This window comes from Podarcis muralis, chromosome 4 (assembly GCF_964188315.1).
Source record: "Podarcis muralis chromosome 4, rPodMur119.hap1.1, whole genome shotgun sequence".
Lineage (NCBI taxonomy): Eukaryota > Metazoa > Chordata > Lepidosauria > Squamata > Lacertidae > Podarcis > Podarcis muralis.
Genome location: NC_135658.1, coordinates 4,444,372 through 4,465,759, shown reverse-complemented (window position 1 = coordinate 4,465,759; position 21,388 = coordinate 4,444,372). Strand labels below are relative to the sequence as shown.

Here is a 21,388-nt window from a genome sequence, read left to right as displayed (position 1 = left end):
GGGCGGTGTTATTTGGAGCGATGAGACCCAAATCTCCTTGCTTGGTAGTGATGGCATGAAATATGCGAGAAGAATCAGAGAAGATTTACATCCTACTTGCATTACACTGACCGTGAAACACCCAGACAGTGTGATGATCTGGGGTTGTATGGCAGCAAAAGGTGTGGGCAGAATTTGCGTCACTAATGGGAATATAAATGCGGAAAAATGCATAAACGAAATACTTGAGCCCAAACTGAAGTGTTCCGCAGGTGATCTTTTCCAGATACTGAAGCATTTATATATATGCTTCATATGCTTGAAATATATATGCTTGAAATATTTTCTATTTCAACAGGATTCAGCTCCATGTCATGTTGCTGCTGTGTGCAAAAGGTGCTTTGGAATGGCCTGGGAATAGCCCACACTTCAACCCAATCAGAAATCTATGGAGCCGACTAAAGAAACTTGTTATACATGTTTGATGTATTGGAGGATTTTAATATTTTTTTGGAAGCCGCCCAGAGTGGCTGGGGAAGCCCAGCCAGATGGGCGGGGTACAAATAATAAATATTATTATTATTATTATTATTATTATTATTATTATTATTATTATTATTATAGAAGCAACCCAGCAATAAAGCTCTATTAACAGAGGCAATAATTCAGTCTTGGTTTCCCATTATTACAGCTGCAGAACTAAAAACTTGGTTCACTTCAAGGGAAGGCGTTGTAAGGCTGTAATTAAAGCTAAAGGTTACCAATGGTTACCAAAGGTTTCACGTTTTTTCTTTATGACTGCTGTCCTAATAAATACTCCATCATAAAATTCATTGCATTACATTCTTCATTAAATTATCTTTCCATTGCTATATAATTTTATGGTATTACTCCACACAAAAGTGGTGTTATGAGCCCTCAAACCTCAGAAATACACCTTTCAAAATAGGTTTCCACAATTTTGGCCACTAGTATAAGTTGTTCATTTTAAAGTTAAAGTTCTTTATATATGGGATCAGATTATTATTATTTATGTTTCATTTTTATATGTGTGTTGGAAGCTGCCCAGAGTGGATGGGCAGATGGGCAGGGTATAAATATAAATTATTATTATTATTACTACTACAGTGGTACCTTGATTTAAGAACAGTCCTGTTTCAGAAAAGATTAAGTTTGTAAACCGAGGTACCACTGTATCATCTTCATCATCATCATCATCACCACTGCTACTTCTACCTGAAATTCAGTAAGTCTAGCTCTTCTTCTCTGGGATGAATTTTGTTTGGCCCAGTCATGGCATCCCCTCCATCTCCAATGTCAGTCGTCTCTTTGGTCAACCCAAGACTGACAGGAGCAAAAGCAGAAACAGAAAACCTGAAGCTACTTATCTTTCCTAAGAATTCTGAAGCTGACATTGAATATGGCCTGGGCAGTTGAAAGCAGCCCAATCGTGGTAGAAAAAGGAATAATTTGAGGAAGATTGTTCAAAGAAAAAACTAAGTTACTTTTTATTGTGGGGGTGCTAGGTTCCCAGGTGTTATAGGGGCAACGGTTGAGCTCTGTGAAAATATATGAGATTGGTCACATAGACGTATTTTTTGAATTTCCAGGCAGATAGGACGATCCCACAGGGAGTCTTACCAAGAGAGGCCACGATCCCCCAATTCTCCTCCATGACGTCCTTATGCAGAGCTCTCTGGTCAGGATCCAGCAACTCCCACTCCTCATCCGTGAAACAAACAGCAACATCTTCAAAGCACACTGGACCCTAAGAGACAGGAGAAATATGATCTGCTCCACAATGCTCTGTGGTTTCCTTCCTGTTAATTGCAGTGTTGTTTCAATAGGATTGCTTTGCTGCACATTTTAATTATGGGTGCTTATTTTATTCTGTGTTTTAATTATGGGTATTTGTCTTTGTGCAAATAGGTGGTACTCCACCTTGTGTTTTCCAAGTTATTCTGCCTACCCAAATATTCTGGTTTCCTCAATGGACAGATCCACTTTCTCCTCTCCTCGTGAGCTATTCTGGGAAGGTTCCCTCCCAATGCCCTAGAGCCAAATTCAAGGGGTTCAGGGGGGCATGGAGAGGGGGAAATTCCTTAGGAAATATAAAGAACTTAAAGTGGAGGTACATGGAACAGGAAGAGCAGAGAGGGCCCCATCAGGAGAACCAAGAGTGCCAGAGGAGGGGGAGGAGGAGGGGAGCGGGTCGGGAGAGGAGGTAGAAGAGGAAGTGGAAGACTCAGAGAATATATAATAGATAGGAAGACTTTAAAGAATAACTAAAGGAAAAACTAAGCATTATGGGACTAAAAATTTGGAATTGGAACATCAATGGGATGAACGATAAAAAAAGAGAAATAAAATTGAACAATGTTTGAAAAGAAAAAACCTGGACATTATCTGTCTTCAGGAGACGCACGTGGCTAGAAAGCATAGAAAGGTGTTAATTAACAAACGGTTGGGAAATGAATTTGAAACCCTGGATAAGGTAAAGAAAAGAGGTGTGGTACTGTATATTAGTAATAAAATAGAAGCTAAAACAATGTTTAAAGATGAGGAGGGGAGGATGATAGGGGTTAACATCAAATGGCAAGGGGAAAAGTTGATGGTAGTGGGGATCTATGCCCCGAATGGTAGCAAAACTGAATTCTTTAAAAGATTAGAAGAAAAACTAATGGAATATGCGGATCAAAAAATAATTTTAATGGGGGATATGAATGCAGTTGTTTCGCTTGAGATGGATAGACTCAGAGATGGAGTAAACAAAGAAGGGAAGCTACCAAAATCCTTCTTTTCTATGGTGGAAAACTGCAGTTTAGTGGATATCTGGCGTCTTAGACATCCACTCGAAAAACAATTCACCTTCCATTCAGAACCTAATCAATCACTCTCACGAATAGACCAGATTTGGATCTCAAAAGAACTATGTCCAAGAGTCAAATCCATAGAAATAAGACCGAAAGTAATATCAGACCACAACCCATTAGAGATAGAACTAGAAAGCTTAGAGACAAGAACCTTTAGATGGAGATTAAAAGACTATCTGTTAGATGACCAGAAGGTGGTGGAAATGGCAAAGAAAAAACTGTTAGAGTACTTTAAGGACAACTGTGACAAAGGAACAAAGGATAATATAATTTGGGATGCAAGTAAGGCGGTAATAAGAGGGTACTTTATCCAACAGAACGCAATCAAAAATAGGAATAGAGAGAAAAATAAAGAGGAAATTCTAAGACAGATAATGGTAAACGAACAAAAATTAGCTCAAAAGCCCAACTGCTTAAAAACAAAGGAAAAAATAAAAATTCTACAAACCCAGTTTGCCACAATAATAAATAGAGAGGTAGAGTGGAACATCAAAAGACTCAGGCAAAGAAACTTCGAATTTGCGAATAAACCAGGCAAATGGCTTGCCTGGCAAATCAAAAAAAGGAAAGAGCAAGGGATAATTAACAAAATAATAACAGACGGGGAAGAAAGAACTGACCCCAAAGGAATCAGGAGTGAGTTTCTTAACTACTACAGAAATTTGTATAAAGACCAAGAGAGAGTCGGCCCAAGGAAGATAGAAAGATTTTTGAAGGATAAAGGGGGACAAATAGAAGGAAAACAAAGATTGAATACCCCAATTGAAAATGAGGAAATAGAGGAGGTAATTAGAGACCTAAAGAGGGGCAAAGCACCAGGCCCCGACGGATTTACTGCCGGCTACTACAAAGAAATGAAATCTATTTTGGTGGGACCCCTGAAAAAGACTATGAACAATATCTTAAAGAAAGGAGAAATCCCAGAAACTTGGAAGGAGGCATACATCACATTTATCCCCAAACAGGATGCGGATTTAACTCAAGTTAAAAATTATAGACCAATTTCACTGCTGAATACAGACTATAAGATATTCGCAAGAATTCTGGCAAGAAGGTTAAAAAATGTGTTAGCAGATATTATTCATATGGACCAGGCAGGATTTCTGCCAGGTCGGCAGATGAGAGACAATACAAGATATATCATCGACATGTTAGAATTCTTGTCTGTTAGGATTGATAAACAAGTTATTATGATGTTTATTGATGCCGAAAAGACATTTGATAATGTGATATGGAATTTTATGTTGAGAAACCTAGAATATATGGACGTAGGCAATGATTTCTTTAACGGGGTAAGGGCAATATATACAGAACAGAAGGCCAAACTGATTGTAAACGGTACGGTAACGGAAGAGATAAAGATACGGAAGGGAACAAGACAAGGATGCCCGCTCTCTCCGCTACTATTTATAACAGTGTTAGAAGTCCTCTTAAATTCTATAAGACAAAACGGAAACATAAAAGGAGTGACTTTAGGACAGAATGTGTACAAAACTAAGGCCTTCGCCAATGACTTAGTAGTGATGACAGAAGACCCAATAACCTCAATAGGTGAGATATTGAAGGAAACAGAATTATTTGGAGAAGTGGCTGGGTTCAAACTAAATAAGACAAAAACAAAAATGATATGTAAAAATGTAGATTCAAGGACAATAGAATCAATCCAACAGCAATCGCAGATAGAGACGGTCAAAAAAGTCAAATACCTCGGCATCTGGCTAACATCTAAAAATATAGACCTATATAAAAACAATTACGAGCTGATGTGGAGGGAAATAAAGAGAGATTTAGAAAAATGGGGACGGTTAAAATTGTCAATGTGGGGAAGGATTAATATAATTAAGATGAATGTCCTATCAAGATTAATGTTCCTATTTCAGTCTATCCCTATAATAAAAGGGAGCAGGATCTTCAAAGAATGGCAGAGGACAGTCTCGAGATTTATATGGCAGGACAGAAAACCCAGAATTCAATTCAAACTATTAACAGACGTAAAGGAAAGGGGGAAAATTAGATATATAAAAGACCAAGTGTTCATTAAGGATTGGGGAAAGTACGTAGATTATCTGGAATGTATTAGTGAAGGACAAATAACGCTAAAGGGATTCAAAGATGTACTGTGATAGATCATGGGTTATTGTGTAAGGAAAATAGAGAACAAAATTAGATACAATAACAATATAAACGATGAAACGTGTAACTTTATTCATTGCTTCGAATGATTTGCGGCCAAGCTGAAGGAAGTCCTGAAAGAAATAGTTATGTTACAGGAGAGTTATGAAAACAATAATTTTGTGTATTTTTTACTTATTTTTTTTGTATGCTTTTTTCTCTTTTTCTTTTTTGTGTTTCTTTTCCTCTATCTGTGTGTTAATCCTTGTTTTTCTTCATGGAATAATTAATAAAAATAAAAAAGAAAAAGGAGAGGGGGAAGGGTAGGAATGGGGGGCAGGCCCCATTTTTCATCTGATGGGGCTGGTTAGGTGAACCCAGGCCACTATTTGTTCTCGTTTGTCCACTGCTTAGAAAACAGTTTTAGCACTCAGTGATTAATTAAAATAAGCCTATTTTCGTCTCCTGGCTCTGAGAGACAAGCAGGGAGGGTGGCGTCTGGCAGAAGGAGAGGGAGCCACCAGTGGCTCTTCCTTATCCTGACTCACCTCAGCCTATCGACCTTCCTCTCCCACTCGCCTCCTTCCTCTTCTGCCTCTGATTCTGCACTGCATTCTGCCACAGAGTCTCCCAGCCCACTAAGCCCTATTTCCCCTTCAGCTCCCCATCATTCAGCCCGGACACTGAGATCCAGCGCCGAGGGCCTTCTGGCGGTTCCCTCATTGCGAGAGGTGAGGCTACAGGGAACCAGGCAGAGGGCCTTCTCGGTAGTGGCGCCCGCCCTGTGGAACGCCCTCCCATTAGATGTCAAAGAGATAAATAATTACCTGATATTCAGAAGACATCTTAAGGCAGCCCTGTTCAGGGAAGTTTTTAATATGTAACGCTGCACTGTTTTTAACACTGATTGGGAGCTGCCCAGAGTGGCTGGGGAAACTCAGCCAGATGGGCGGGGTATGAATAATAAATTATTATTATTATTATTATTACATCTCCTCTTCCCAGGCTTCTCCCTCTTCTCCCTCTGACCGCCCATCCTTCCTCCACCTCCACTCCTTGGTCTCTAAGACGTCCTCCCTTCTTGGTTCCCCGGCTGCTTCCTCCCACCATTCCTCTGTGCCCAACCAGTCCATGACATTGCTCCATCCCTCGGCCTCTGTCCCCACAAGGCAGCTTCCCCTGACCTGATCTGGTTCCAGAGCCGCTGCTTCCCTTCTGCCCCCATGAAAAGGTGGATCAGGAGGTCTTGCCGGCATCCTTCTGCCACCTGCAAGAGAAAAAAGGTAAGCAGGACGCCAGGAGTGCCTGCTTCTCTCACAGGTGAAACAGGGCATCTCTAACTACAGATGGGCCTTTGAGAAAGCCTTACCTACTGAGAGTATTTGGACGTTTGTGCCCATTTCATATGTTTGTTGTGAAAAAATACATCTCCCCTCCTCTGTACCCTTGTTCCCAACTGTCTCCCCCCAAAACAAGATGAAAAGACCCCTCAGATGAGTTGGGAAACCAACAAAATGAGACCAAACAGAGAAAAACCACCTTCCTCCTTACCCAGTGGCCTCTCTCTGGTGTCCAACGGAGGCCTCTCTGCCTCACAGGAATCCAGGTCCATTTCTGCAAAGAGATCCTTTCCCTGAGAAAGAAACAAGGATTCAAAACAGAGAATGGGGAGAAATACTAGAAAGAGAATGACAAAGACTTGAAGGGTGTGAGATCTCATTCCATGGATGCCTTCCCAGAAAAAGGATGGGCCATCAGCAGACCATTATGGGATGTTTTCTGTCCTGTTGGGAGCCCCTTGGGAGTATCCAGAGGAAAGTCTCTCTCACCTGCTTTCTCTCCTCTGCCTGACTCAGGAGGAAACCTTCGGCCAGGGCCACCGCCTGGGAACTGGTCTCCGCTCCGCAGTCCCTCACCCAGCTCTCCATCTCCAGGGGAAGGACAGCCAGGAACTGCTCCAAGATCACCAGGTCCAGCATCTCAGCTTTCGTGTGCCTTTCTGGCTTCAGCCACTGATGGTCAAGGTGGTAGAGTCGGCTGCAAACCTCTCGGGGTCCTTTGGCCTCCTGGCAGCAGAACTGCCTCAGCTGCTGGCTCTGCACCTCTGAGCGGAGGGTGACCTCCTCACCCAGGATCTTCTGCACAGGGTTTTGCCAGAATCCCCCACTGCTCCCAGTTTGGCTGGCATGGCCTCTTCCTGCTTTAGGGCCACCTGAGTCTCGCACATCCATCTGTGTGCTCAGGAAGCCTCTGAGAGATCGGAAGGAACCCTTTGGTCTTCTGCCAAGTTCTGTCCGTCTAAATGAGAAGCTCTAGCAAATCCTACAAAGCAAATACATTGTTCTCTTACAGAATTTGTAGGACAGGGGGGGAAATGGTTCCCTGAGCAAGCATGGATGAGTCTTGCTAGGAACAAGGGCTGGACTTTACCGCATCCCAGACCATGAGCTATCAATTTGAAAAGAAAGAGGAGGAGGAAGAGGAGAAGAAATATGTCTCTAGCCTTCAAGCAATGCAGAATGTGGAGGCAACTGAAGGGATTTCTGTCAGATTAATCAACCTGGTTTCTCCATCCTTCCAGTCAATGCAAGAAGTCAGAACCGAATGACAAGGGAGTCATTTGTATCTTGTGATAAATGGATGCTTTTCTCTAGTGGGGGTCCTGACCTGGGGGTCCTCAAGAGTTGCTCCCCACCCCCACCCCACCCCCACCCCACCTCCACTCCCTGCTTCTGTCTCCTTTTCTGCAATCTCTGCCGCTGTCCAGACAGATTCATGGGGTGAGGTCTCTTTTTCTCTCTTCTGAGGGCCAGGAATGTATTTGGCCAACCCCCAGAGGGCCAAGTGGGCGGATGCCAAAGACATCTCCCTTGATTTTTTGTTGTTCTATTATATAGCTTAACACAAATTGGTTTGCAATGTAACACCCAGACTATGGCCTGGTATCTCTCTCTTTATTCCTGGCCTCTCTTTCCTACTTTTCCTTCCTTCATCCCCGTTGTTCTTATTTTAGGGGGGGGGGGTAGTGTTCACCTCCTCCTCCAGCTTTGCAAAACCATTTGCACGTTTCCTCGGTTGTGCAATGAGGCTGAGTGATGTCACACAGAGTTAAAGTCCCAGGGACTCCTTTGTTTAAAGAAGGGAGATCATTTCTGAAAGGGGGGGGGGAGCGGAGGGTCAAATGAGTTTGGGATCCTCTGATCTGCAGGAAGGAGAGCGTGGCAGACCTGGCCCCTCCCTGGCAGGACCCTCTCCTCCCTGACATGGGGTCCCCCCCCCACATGAGCAGATCAGGCCCCCCAGGCACCCTCCCCTGCTGCAGCCCTGCCCCCCCCCCCGGTCTCCCCACTGCACCCTCTGGGGGGAGAGAGAGGAGACTCACCAGATCCCAGGAGGGGGCTGCGATTGGGCCCTTGCAGGAGAGACACAAAGCAACACCCCCCCCTTTATTGCAGGAAAGGACTGGGGAGGGAGGGGCCTTGGCTCTGGAGGACCTGGCCCCCCTTGCTTCCTGTCCTCTCTAGGAAGGCAGCTCACTTCCCTTTAACCCTTGCCAAGCCGAGTCCCTCCAGCTCAGCCCTCTCTCAGATTCTTATTATTTGTTATGGATATCGGGGGAGGGCAGCTGCCCCCCTCGCTCCGCCAATGCCCAGATATCCTTTTGGGGGTGAGGCTCTTGGCCGGACTCTGAGCATCTCCCTCCCTTGGCCAGAAACCAGAGGAAGAGCTTGCAGGGGAAAGGGCTTTGCAGGAGGCAAGGAAGCTCCTCCTAGAATTCAGGAGTGGAGAGATAGGAGGGGATCCCAGGGTCATCTAGTCCAACCCCCAGCAAGGCAGGAATCTCAGCTAAAGCATCCATGGCAGATGGCTGATCTCTGCTTAGAAACCTCCAAGGAAGGAGAGTCCCCCACCTCCCAAGGGAGACCTTTCCCCTGCCAAAATGAGTAATGAGTAATAAATTAAAAGAGTAAATGATGACCCTCAAGGCAGCGGGTGCTGATTGGGCCGGGTCTAGTTCCCTAAACAGGCAGCCCTGATGGGCAGGGTATAAATAATATATTATTATTATTATTATTATTATTATTATTATTATTATTATTATTATTATTACTACTACTACTACTACTACCCCTAGCTATGCAGGAATCTCAGCTAAAGCATCCATGGCAGATGGTCATCCGATCTCTGCTTAGAAACCTCCAAGGATAGAATCATAGAACCATAGAATGATAGAGTTGGAAGAGACCACAAGGGCCATCGAGTCCAACCCCCTGCCAAGCAGGAAACACCATCAGAGCACTCCTGACATATGGTTGTCAAGCCTCTGCTTAAAGACCTCCAAAGAAGGAGACTCCACCACACTCCTTGGCAGCAAATTCCACTGTCCAACAGCTCTTACTGTCAGGAAGTTCTTCCTAATGTTTAGGTGGAATATTCTTTCTTGTAGTTTGGATCCATTGCTCCGTGTCCGCTTCTCTGGAGCAGCAGAAAACAACCTTTCTCCCTCCTCTATGTGACATCCTTTTATATATTTGAACATGGCTATCATTTCGCCCCTTAACCTCCTCTTCTCCAGGCTTCTCCTTTCTTGTCTGGTCTGTTTCTCTGAAATAGATTGTATCCCTCCATTATTACATTCCAATTATGGGACTTATCCCACCAGGTTTCAGTGATGCCTATTATGTCATATTTAGTTTGCTGCACCAAGAGCTCAAGCTCATCTTGTTTATTTCCCATGCTTTGCGCATTAGTGTACAGACATTGAAGTCCATTAATCATTCCCCCGTGTCTCTTATTTAAGGATTTTTTCCTCCCACCACTAGGTCTGCGTGCTGTTTGCTCCATTTGGTCTATGACATTTGGATGATCATCTTCATCAATTGATAGACTCCTACCTTCAGGAGCACTGTCTCCCTCCCCCACATTAGTCAGTTTAAAGCCCTCCTGATGAGGTTTCTGAGATTTTTGGCAAAAACATTCCTCCCAACCGTTGTGAGGTGCAGCCTATCGCTTGCCAGAAGTCCATCTTCAAGAAACTGCAGTCCGTGATCTAAGAATCCAAACCGTTCCTGTTTACACCATTTGCGAAGCCAGCTATTCACTTCCACTATTTTCCCCTATCTCCCTGGGCCACATCGTTCAGAGCGAACCCTGGGCCTCCTACTTCTTTGAGTCACGTTTCTCCATATATCTGGCTCCTGTGTTGGTGAACTAGCCTCCTCCTCAGGGGAGTCCCCTGTCTCCTCCTTGGTGGAGACGGTGTGCTCTGTTGCTTCTAAGAAGAGCTCCAGCTCTTGAATTCTTTGGAGCGTAGCTACATGTTCCTCCAGTTGCTGGACTTTGTCTTTTAAGAGGGCAATCAACATGCAATTGCTGCAGGTAAAGCTGCCTGCAACCTTTGGCAAGATGGCAAACATCACGCAGGAACCGCAGGCGACTGCAGCTGTTCCCTCACCCTCCATCTTGAGAACGTGTCGTTGGGGGTGGCTACAGCGGTCCTCCATCACCTGCCCCCTCTGACCTTTGCACAGGGAGAGCAGCTAATCAGCCACAAAGAAACACACACACGAGAAAACCCTTTTTGCTCCTTCTACAGCCGCTGCCCTGCAAGCTCTCAGGCTGATGTGCTTTTTAACACTTGATTGGAAGCCGCCCAGAGTGGCTGGGGAAACTTAGCCAGATGGGCGGGGTATAAATAAATTATTATTATTATTATTATTATTATTATTATTATTATTATTATTATTATTCAAACACGAGGTGTGTACTCAAACCAAGCAATCCTGCATTCTTAAGTGTATACTGTACAGAGTTGCTCTTTCTTGCTGGACATGTTTCATTCTGGGCATGCACCTGCATTCCTCTCAGTAAAAAGCGCTGCAGGTCTTTCTCGGAGGCAGCGGCCCCCTTCCCACTCTTGGCTAATATAAGCGGGAAACAAAACTTGTGCACGTCCTAAAAACTGCACGTCTCCATTTGCGCTCCTGCAGCCTGTGACTAATCTTCCGGGTTTTTGCTGGGCCGCTCTATGAGAGGCGCTTCCTGATCTCGATGTCTCAACCCGGGTCTCTCCGGTGCCCCTCTAGGATAGGCGCTTCCTCATCTCTTTATGGCAACCCGGTCTCTCCCCAAGGAAGGAGAGTCCACCGCCTCCCAAGGGAGATCTTTCCCCTGCCCAACTGCTCTTAGATGTCCCTCAAGGCAGCGGGTCCTGAGTTCTAGCCCTGCTGAAACCATTGCACTGGCTGCCAAGGAGGAACCATGCGAGGTTCAAAAGAAATAAATCCTATTCTCATCATAAATGAGTAATACTTTCTTATGCACGGTTATGCACGCAACAAAAGTATGCCATTTGCCTTTCCAGAAATGCTCAATTGCTAATTCAATGGACTGAAAATGGATGGTTGTTGTTATTATGTTTAGGGAAGCTTTTAATATTTGATGGACTATTGTATTTTAATATTTTGTTGGAAGCCGCCCAGAGTGGCTGGGGAACCCAGCCAGATGGGTGGGGTATAAATTATTATTATTATTATTATTGTTATTATTGATCAGGTGAGTGTTCTCCTTTCGAAAGAAGCAGGTGGAATCTTCACAGTTGCTAATAGCATAACGTTGAAAGTGCAGGGAAATGTGGGGAGCCCTAGAGCATCTGCTTGGCATGCAGAATGTCCCAGGGTCAGCCCCTGACATCTCCTGCCAGGGCTGGACAAAATTCCTGCCTGAAACTCTGGGGAGCTGCTGCCAGTCAGTGTAGACCAGGGGTCCTCAAACTATGTCCCGTGGGCCGAATCCAGCCCTCCAGGGTCATGAATCTGGCCTGCACGACCATTTCCAAACTCACCAAGTGTTCGAGGCTGAAAGCATCTCGCCACCCTCTCAGTCAGTCCCCATGCCGTGCTGAGGTATAACACCGGTCTTGAAAGTCCTACATTGGCTCCCAGTACGTTTCCGAGCACAATTCAAAGTGTTGCTGTTGACCTTTAAAGCCCTAAACGGCCTTGGCCCAGCATACCCAAAAGAGCGTCTCCACCCCCATTGTTCTGCCCGGACACTGAGGTCCAGCTCCAAGAGCCTTTAGGCAGTTCCCTCATTGCGAGAAGCAAAGCTACAGGGAACCAGGCAGAGGGCCTTCTTGGTGGTGGCGCCCACCCTGTGGAACGCCCTCTCATCAGATGTCAAAGCGATAAACAACTACCTGACATTCAGAAGACATCTTAAGGCAGCCCTGTTCAGGGAAGTTTTTAATGTGTGACATTTTTGTGTATTTTTGGTTGCTGTGGAAGCCGCTTAGAGTGGCTGGGGAAACCCAGCCAGATGGGCGGGGTGCAAATAAATTATTATTATTATTATTATTATTATTATTATTAGTTGTTGTTGTTGTTGTTGTTGTTGTTTAGTCGTTTAGTCGTGTCCGACTCTTCGTGACTCCATGGACCAGAGCACGCCAGGCACTCCTGTCTTCCACTGCCTCCCGCAGTTTGGTCAGACTCATGGAGATCTAGGAGTCTTGGTTGACCACAAACTTGACATGAGCCAACAGTGTGACGCAGCAGCTAAAAAAGCCAATGCAATTCTGGGCTGCATCAATAGGAGTATAGCATCTAGATCAAGGGAAGTAATAGTGCCACTGTATTCTGCTCTGGTCAGACCTCACCTGGAGTACTGTGTCCAGTTCTGGGCACCACAGTTCAAGAAGGACACTGACAAACTGGAACGTGTCCAGAGGAGGGCAACCAAAATGGTCAAAGGCCTGGAAACGATGCCTTATGAGGAACGGCTAAGAGAGCTGAGCATGTTTAACCTGGAGAAGAGGAGGTTAAGGGGTGATATGATAGCCATGTTCAAATATATAAAAGGGTGTCACATAGAGGAGGGAGAAAGGTTGTTTTCTGCTGCTCCAGAGAAGCGGACATGGAGCAATGGATCCAAACTACAAGAAAGAAGATTCCACCTAAACATTAGGAAGAACTTCCTGACAGTAAGAGCTGTTCAACAGGAGGCGGCGCGAAACGGCAATGGCGGTCCTCTTCTGTCTCTGAAGAGGGGCTCCGCGGAAAAGGGTCGTACGCTGCGGCATAGCGTTGACCCATCAAGAAAAACCACGGGTAGAGTGAGCCCGTGGCCGTGGGACTCGGCGGGCGCCAGAAGCCCCCCCAGAAACGCAGAAGGGACCCCGTAAGGGGCTCCGGAGTGTAGAAGGGGGAGCGGCGCTGTGAGTTCATCGCTCTTTCCGCGAGAGCGAAGCCGCGCAGCTGCTGCCGATGAGCGCTGACCTTTCTTCTTGGAACATCAGGCTATAAACAACATACCCGTGAGTAAGGGGCTTTAAAATTCGGGACTAAATTTTCTGAAATTCGGCCGAAAACGGAAAGACTAGAAACAGGAAGTCAGTCTTCCGATTCTGTTTACAAGATCAAAGCAAAGACTGCGAGAAGCGGGAAGCGCTTTAAAAGGAACTGTCAAAAGTTGGGACTATCGTGCATTTCAGCGAACAGATTTTTAAAGGGGGAAACAAGCAAATGACTTACTAAGTTGAAAGGGACTTTAAATTGGAACTATCCTCTTGTTGACAAGCTAGATTGTCGGGCTGCCAGCCAGGAGAGGACTGTCAAACTGCGGATACAGTTACTGAAACTTAATGGAATTTAGCTGATACTTTTGAGCAGAAATAAATTGGACTTGATACTGTTGCAGGCACCTTCTATGAAACTTTGTTTGACTTTAAAAAAAAAGTGCTCTGGAGAACTTTTTGGTTGTGCGGGGACTACTGTACTCTTTGAACTGAGCTAAATTGGGAATTTAATGGCGGAAACTTCCTTCTTTGTTCCTGAAGCTTGGTGGAACTCCCCCTAGAGGGCTGTGGGATTATAAAGGCCTGGGAACTGATTTCTGTTTTGACTTTCTCTCTGCTGATTGTTTACAACTGGATCTGTCTTTCCCATGGAATAACAAATAACTTGACCTTGAGCACTGACAGATGTGTAATGAGTGGTGCAGGGAAGACAAGAGCATCCAAAGCGAAAGAAGCCAAGGAGGCTAAGGAAAAAGAAAAGGAAAAAAAAACCTGCACAACTTGTACAAACAACTTTGACCCAAGGACGTCGATCATCAGTTCCAACTGTGCTGGTGGCACAGAAGGGGGAAGAAGATATGGCACTAGGTGGCTCTGAGGCAGTGTTGAAACAAATATTGGAGCAATTATCAACGTTAAATCAAAAGGTGGACAATCAGTCATTGAAAATTGATCAAGCAACATCCTCGATTCAAAAACTGACTGAACAGGTTTCCCAGCATACACAAGCAATAGAAAATTTGCAAGGAGCAACGGCTCAAAACCGTGAATTAGCTGGAGAAGCCATTCAAAAAGTAGGATTATTACAGAAGGAGGTTGAGGAGATCAAAGGAGAAGTCAAGCCTTTGCATAAACAGGTAGGCGAACAACAAGCCTACCTGTCGATGGTGGAATTGAAAGATCGGCAGAACAACCTCAGATTAAGAGCCATACCAGAACTGGAGCAAGGAGACTTGATTGGATATCTGACACAAGAATTTTCCAAGTTCTGGGGTATAAAGGAAGATACAGACTTTAAAATTGTTTCGGCATTCAGATTGGGAAGATTGGTAAGGAAGGACAGATCCAGAGACTGCTTGATAATCTTGAGATCAAGGGAAGAGAGAGACAAGATTTTAGGCCTTCATTTTAAGAAAGGAATTGAAATACAAGATAAAAGGGTGGAAATTTACCGAGATATCCCGAAACAGCTATTGGACCTTAGAGCCACCTATACGGAGTTAGCAAAACTGCTGAGATACAACGCAATCCCTTATAGGTGGGAGTTCCCACAAGGACTATCTTTTACGTATAAAGGAAAGAAGGTTAAAATCAGAACAACTGAAGACCAGCAAAAGTTCCTGCACGACCACGGGGAAGATCTCCAAAAAGGAGCAGCTTGGCCACTACCGTCACCTACACCTGCACCGCCGGGAGGTGGGCCAACACCTACACCCTTGGGATCTGAGGAAAAGGAAGACACCCCACTTTAAGAACAACAAAATAGAACAGGATGTCTCTGCAGCTACTTAGTTGGAACATAAATGGCGGAAACTCTCCGGAAAAAAGAAAGAGGATATTTCATATTTTAAAGAAAGAACAATTGGATGTAATTTGTCTACAAGAAACACACGTGACCAGGCTCCATAGGAAAGTGTTAATTAACAAAAGACTAGGCCAAGAATTTATTTCATCGGACAAGGTCAAGAAAAGAGGAGTGGTAATCTATGCAAAGGAGAACCTGTCACCAAAATTTCTATTCAAGGATGACCAAGGAAGAATTTTGGCAATTGAAATCCAAACACAAGGAGAGAAAATTTTGATATTAGGAATTTACGCACCAAATGATGGAAAATCAGAATTCTACAAGAAGCTGCATGAGATCATGCTGGACTATATGGATTATGCCAACATCATTGTGATGGGAGACATGAATGGGGTGGTGTCAACAAATATGGACAAATCACAAAATCAAAACTTAACAACAGACGGCAGACTCCCTAAAACTTTTTTTGAAATGACTGACAATATGGATTTGATTGACATATGGAGGACAAAGAACCCCTTAGGTAAAGAAGGAACTTTCTTTTCTGAGGCCCACCTGTCATGGACACGAATCGACCAAATATGGACATCTAGAGGGCTGGCACCTAAAACAAGAAAAGTGGAAATCTGCCCAAAAACCTGCTCCGACCATAATGCTCTGAAAATGGAATTGAGACTTACTCCAACCGGATCCTTTAGATGGAGAATGAATGACACCTTGTTAAGAGATCAAGAGATTGTGAAGAAGGCCCAAAAAACATTAAAGGACTATTTTGAAATAAACTTGAATACCACGGTGGAGAAAAGAACAATCTGGGACGCTAGTAAAGCTGTTATGAGAGGGTTTCTGATACAACAGAACTCAATCAAGAAAAAATTCTGGAATGGAAAAAAGGAGAAAATCTTGGAGAAAATAAGCGAAGGAGAGAAAAAATTGAGAACTAAACCAAAGTCAAAGGAGGTGCTGAGAGAAATCAAATTCCATCAAGCACAATATTCGAAATTGATTAATCAAGAGATTGAATGGAAAATTAAACAAATGAAGCAGAGATCGTTTGAATCAGCAAATAAATGTGGAAAGCTGCTAGCATGGCAGCTGAAAAAAAGACAAAAGTTAAATACGGTTACAAATCTAGAGGTCGAAGGAAGAATGGTTCAGAAACCAGAAGAAATTAGGAAGTGTTTCCACAGATATTTTAAAGAACTTTATGCACAGGGGCCGCAGAAAGAGTTTGAGATAGACCAATTTTTAAAGACAAATGGATTATCAAAAATAAGTCAAGATAAAAGATCAATCTTGAACTGTAAAATAACCCAGCAGGAAATTGAAGGTGCCATCCAGAATATGCAACTTGGCAAATCTCCAGGCCCGGATGGGCTTACCTCCAAATACTATAAGACTTTGAAGGACTACTTGATACAACCTTTGATGGAGGTATGTAACCAGATTATGGAGGGGAAGAGGGCACCGGAAACGTGGAAAGAAGCATTCATCACATTGATACCTAAGTCAGAATCTGAAAAGACCCAGCTTAAGAACTACCGCCCCATCTCACTTCTGAATGTGGATTACAAAATATTTGCAGACATTCTGGCAAGTAGACTTAAAAAGGTACTAAATGAAGTAATTCATAAGGACCAAGCAGGCTTTCTCCCTGGCAGACATATGTTTGATAACACCAGGAATATTATTGATATTTTGGAGCTCTTGCAGACTAAGAGGAACACAAGGGCGGTGTTAATCTTTATTGATGCGGAGAAAGCATTTGACAACATTTCTTGGATGTTTATGAAGAAAAACTTGGCAGGGATGGGAGTGGGGCGGGGGTTTGAAAATGGAATAGAAGCAATTTATTCAGAGCAAAAAGCAAAACTGATAGTGAACAATGTGGTGACGGAGGAATTTAAAATTGAAAAAGGGACACGACAGGGGTGCCCTCTATCCCCTCTTTTATTTATTTCAGTCCTGGAGGTGTTGCTGAACATGATTAGGGAGGACCGGTCGATACAAGGAATAGAGGTCGGAGTGAAACAATATAAACTGAAAGCTTTTGCAGATGACTTAGTTTTAACATTACAGGAGCCAGAATCTAGTACAAAAAGAGTTTTAGAACTTATTTCTGAGTTTGGTCGGGTGGCGGGATTTAAGCTGAACAAGCAAAAAACCAAGGTTTTGGCTAAGAATTTGACATCTACAGAAACAGAGGGGTATCAGAAAGAAACAGAATTAAGCGTGGTTAAAAAAGTGAAATACCTAGGGGTGTATTTGTCTGCTAGGAACTTGAATTTATTTAAAGAAATTTGGTCAAGATTGAAACTCACCTTGTCGGGTCGAATCGCAGCTATAAAGATGAATGTCTTGCCGAAAATGTTATTTCTGTTTCAAACCCTACAGATCGTGGACAGAGTGGAATGTTTTGGAAAATGGCAGAAGGATATATCTAGGTTTGTCTGGCAGGGCAAAAAGCCCCGAATAAAATTTAAAATACTAACTGACTCGAAAGACAGAGGGGGGTTTGCCCTGCCGGACTTGAGGTTGTATTATGAAGCTGCAGCCTTCTGCTGGCTGAAGGATTGGTTTCTGCTGGAGAACACTGATGTCCTAGATCTGGAAGGGTTCGACAATGCTTTTGGTTGGCATGCATATTTGTGGTACGACAAGGTGAAAGCTCATAAATTGTTTAAAAACCATATTGTCAGAAAAGCAAATTTTGCCGTCTGGATGAAATACAAAGACCTATTAGAAGGTAAGACCCCGAGGTGGCTATCACCGGTGGAGGCCAAGGCTCGAAAAAGACCCAATATGGAGGCCTATTGGCCAAAATATTGGGAATTAATTGAAAGAACTGGAGACAATTGGAAGCTGCAGAGCCAGGACAAATTAAAAAGTAAGGTGCGAGACTGGCTACATTATGCTCAAATTCAAGAGGTATTTAAAATGGATAAAAAAGTTGGTTTCCAGGTGGAAAAATCGAAACTAGAGACGGAACTGTTAGAGCCAAAGACTAAGGTACTTTCGAGAATGTATAATTTGCTGCTTAAATGGAACACACAGGACGAGACAGTTAAATCTGCCATGATAAAATGGGCACAGGATGTTGGGCACAACATTATGGCTGAGGACTGGGAAAGGTTATGGAGCACCGGTATGAAGTTTACGGCATGCAGTGCCTTGAAAGAGAATATTATGAAAATGGTATACCGGTGGTACATGACCCCAGTCAAGCTAGCTAAGATATACCACCTGTCTGATAATAAATGTTGGAAATGTAAAGAGGCAGAAGGGACATTCTTTCACCTCTGGTGGACCTGTCCAAAAGTGAAGGCCTTCTGGGAAATGATTTATAATGAACTGAAAAAGGTATTTAGATATACCTTTCTTAAGAAACCGGAGGCCTTCCTTCTGGGCATGGTGGACCGGAAGGTGTCAAAGAAGGATAGAACTTTGTTTATGTATGCAACTACAGCAGCAAGAATCCTCATCGCAAAGCATTGGAAGACACAAGATTTACCCACACTGGAGGACTGGCAGACGCAGATGATGGACTATATGGAACTAGCTGAAATGACTGGCAGAATCCGAGACCAGAGCGAGGAAACAATAGAGGAGGACTGGAAAAAATTTAAAGACTATTTGCAAAAACATTATAAGTTGTTTGAATGTTAAGATTGTGCACGATTAGGAAATGGTATGCTTCTGCAATTTGAGTAGGTAAAAGTTAAAGTAAGTCATAACAAAAAAGAGGAGACAATTTGAAACAAATATATTATGTTTATTGTGAAAGGAATTAGAATTGAACTACAACTCTTGGAATTTGGAAACATAATAATTGAAAGATACATTAAGTTGCGAAATAAGGTAACAAATTGCTGACATTGATACTGTATTGCAGGGAACACAGGGCCTGGAAGATGTGAGGAGGTCCAACTGACAGTGATAAATTATGGAAAGATGATCTGACAAGCATATTTTTTTTTCTTTTCTTTTTTTTTTCTTTTCTGTTATTATCTTCTTTACTCTCAAAATTTGTTTCTTGTCTGTGGCTTTTGTACGTTCTTGACTTTGTGAATTTATGGAAAGAAACGCAATAAAAAATCTTAAAAAAAAAAAAAACAGTGGAATTTGTTGCCAAGGAGTGTGGTGGAGTCTCCTTCTTTGGAGGTCTTTAAACAGAGGCTGGACAACCATATGTAAGGAGTGCTCTGATGGTGTTTCCTGTTTGGCAGGGGGTTGGACTCGATGGCCCTTGTGGTCTCTTCCAACTCTATCATTCTATGTTTGTAGCTTCGAGAACACTGTCCAACCATCTCGTCCTCTGTCGTCCCCTTCTTCTTGTGCCCTCCATCTTTCCCAACATCAGGGTCTTTTCCAGGGGGTCTTCTCTTCTCATGAGGTGGCCAAAGTATTGGAGCCTCAGCTTCAGGATCTGTCCTTCCAGTGAGCACTCAGGGCTGATTTCCTTTAAGAATGGATGCGTTTGATCTTCTTGCAGTCCATGGGACTCTCCTCCAGCACCATAATTCAAAAGCATCAGTTCTTCGGCGATCAGCCTTCTTTATGGTCCAGCTCTCACTTCCATACATCCCTACTGGGAAAACCATGGCTTTAACTATACGGACCTTTGTTGGCAAGGTGATGTCTCTGCTTTTTAAGACACTGTCTAGGTTTGCCATCGCCTTTCTCCCAAGGAGCAGGCATCTTTTAATTTCATGACTGCTGTCACGAAATTTATTATTATTAGGTAAACGCCACCAGAGTGGTGGCGGTTCTACCAATGAAAGGCCAGGGGTTTTGCCCGGGGACGGGGAAGGGTTGTCTTTTGGCTTGAAGCATGAAGTTGAGTTCGGAGTTAACCACGCAGCTAACCAATTATTTTAGGAAGGCAAGTCCAATACCAACTGCCCAAACTTTGGCGCGCAAAAAGCCCTAGAAGCCAACCGTAATTGCTAAATTGGAATTCATGGCACCTAGCACTTTAACTCAATTGATTTAAATTAACTTATTCTGGGTCACACCAGTTAAATTCACAACTTGGCTGTAGGAAACCTTAGCCTTAAATTAACACCCTTTGCATAAGAACCAATTAAAGTAAGGAATTGACCGCAGAAAAACCTAACCCTCAGCAACAAAAAATCAATTAAATCCCTCCTGATCACGACTAAATTCCTAGCACTTTTGTAACTCCACAGAGAAAGAGCCCTTATAACAAACCCCCTGAGCAGCCGTGTGGCAAGCAAGCCCCCCCCCCCCCACTGGGACAGCAGTTGAACAAAAAAATTGCGCTTGCCAGAACCTAATTAAATCAAATGCCGTATGCTGAAACTCCGCCCTTGTCCTTATGTTCTTATAATTAAAGCGCAATGAGAAATTGAAGCCGATAAGCTAGGGGTGGAGTCTATTAGCCTCTCCCAAGATGGCGCCGATAATCCCCGTAGCCGAGGAACCACGTGGTTTACTCCATGTAACCTAGGCAACTGGGAGAGGGAATTCCCTCAAAAACCGAAGAACACCCGTACGCACCGCTTAATACAAATTAAACCAGTTTACAATAAAGGGGGACAGTCCCGCAGCCCGTTAAACAATTAACCCAATCGGGCCGCCCGAAACAAATCCTGCCCCCAAGCAGTGCTCCCCAATACGTTACCACCTCAGACGGAGGGTGCTTAGCCGCCCAGGAAGCAGCAGGCAGGCGCCCGGGGAGGGGAAGGTGATGCCGAGATAAAGTCTTCCACAGCCATCTCCTCCTCGGTCAGAGTAGAAGAGAACAAAGGATGGAAGTGATTTACAAACTGACTTCCATTCTTACACAGACAGTACAGAAGGTGTAAACATGGATATCATGTTACACGAGCAATGGGAGAATGAAATACTGACAGTTTGACCCCCAATTTGGTCCAAGACCAAAGCTGGCATCCCTCATGGTCCAGGAGTGCCAGGGACTCCGTGGTGGGGGCAGTGGGGGCCGCTTTGGCCCAGACTGGCCCCTGACTCCGAGACGCTCTTTCCTCCCACAGGACCTCCAATGTTACGCCCTTTGGGAAAGTGGGGAGCAACAGAAACCAGCAGCCAACAGCATCCCTTCTCTGCTGGCCTTTGCCCGAAGGCCCCCCCATCTCAGAGCAAGTAGCTTTCCCCCATGGATTCAGTCCTTTCATCACTTCCATCTCCCCAAGAGGCTCCCAAGGCTACTCATCCTCTGCAGTTGAGAACAGACCTGACTGAAAAGAATGGCTTTCTCTTCTGGTGACACCAGAGAATTCTAGAAGACATTCACCCTTTCCATAGCATTATGGATGCACGATTCCCACAGACAAGTTTCTTGGC

The 21,388-nt window shown here is 44.1% G+C and overlaps 2 protein-coding genes across 6 annotated transcripts in view; one reads left to right on the top strand and one right to left on the bottom strand.

Annotated features, from left to right (window-relative positions):
* The window catches only part of LOC144327627 (uncharacterized), a 365,071-nt gene that overhangs the window by 138,696 nt on the left and 204,987 nt on the right, over positions 1-21,388 (top strand). The gene's annotated exons all lie outside the window — the stretch shown is intronic.
* LOC144327628 (uncharacterized) overlaps positions 1-21,388 on the bottom strand; it is a 119,973-nt gene that overhangs the window by 7,041 nt on the left and 91,544 nt on the right. For 4 of the 5 annotated variants that reach the window (XM_077928020.1, XM_077928015.1, XM_077928019.1 and 1 more), the window contains exons 2-5: positions 6,794-7,286; positions 6,516-6,597; positions 6,149-6,231; positions 1,621-1,747 (exon numbers count right to left, since the gene is read on the bottom strand). In XM_077928020.1, the coding sequence (XP_077784146.1) occupies positions 1,621-1,747; positions 6,149-6,231; positions 6,516-6,597; positions 6,794-7,195 (694 nt within the window). In that variant the 5' untranslated portion in view covers positions 7,196-7,286. Of the gene's footprint in view, positions 1-1,620; positions 1,748-6,148; positions 6,232-6,515; positions 6,598-6,793; positions 7,287-8,346; positions 8,429-21,388 lie in introns of those variants that run through there. The other variant, XM_077928016.1, reaches the window with a different exon arrangement.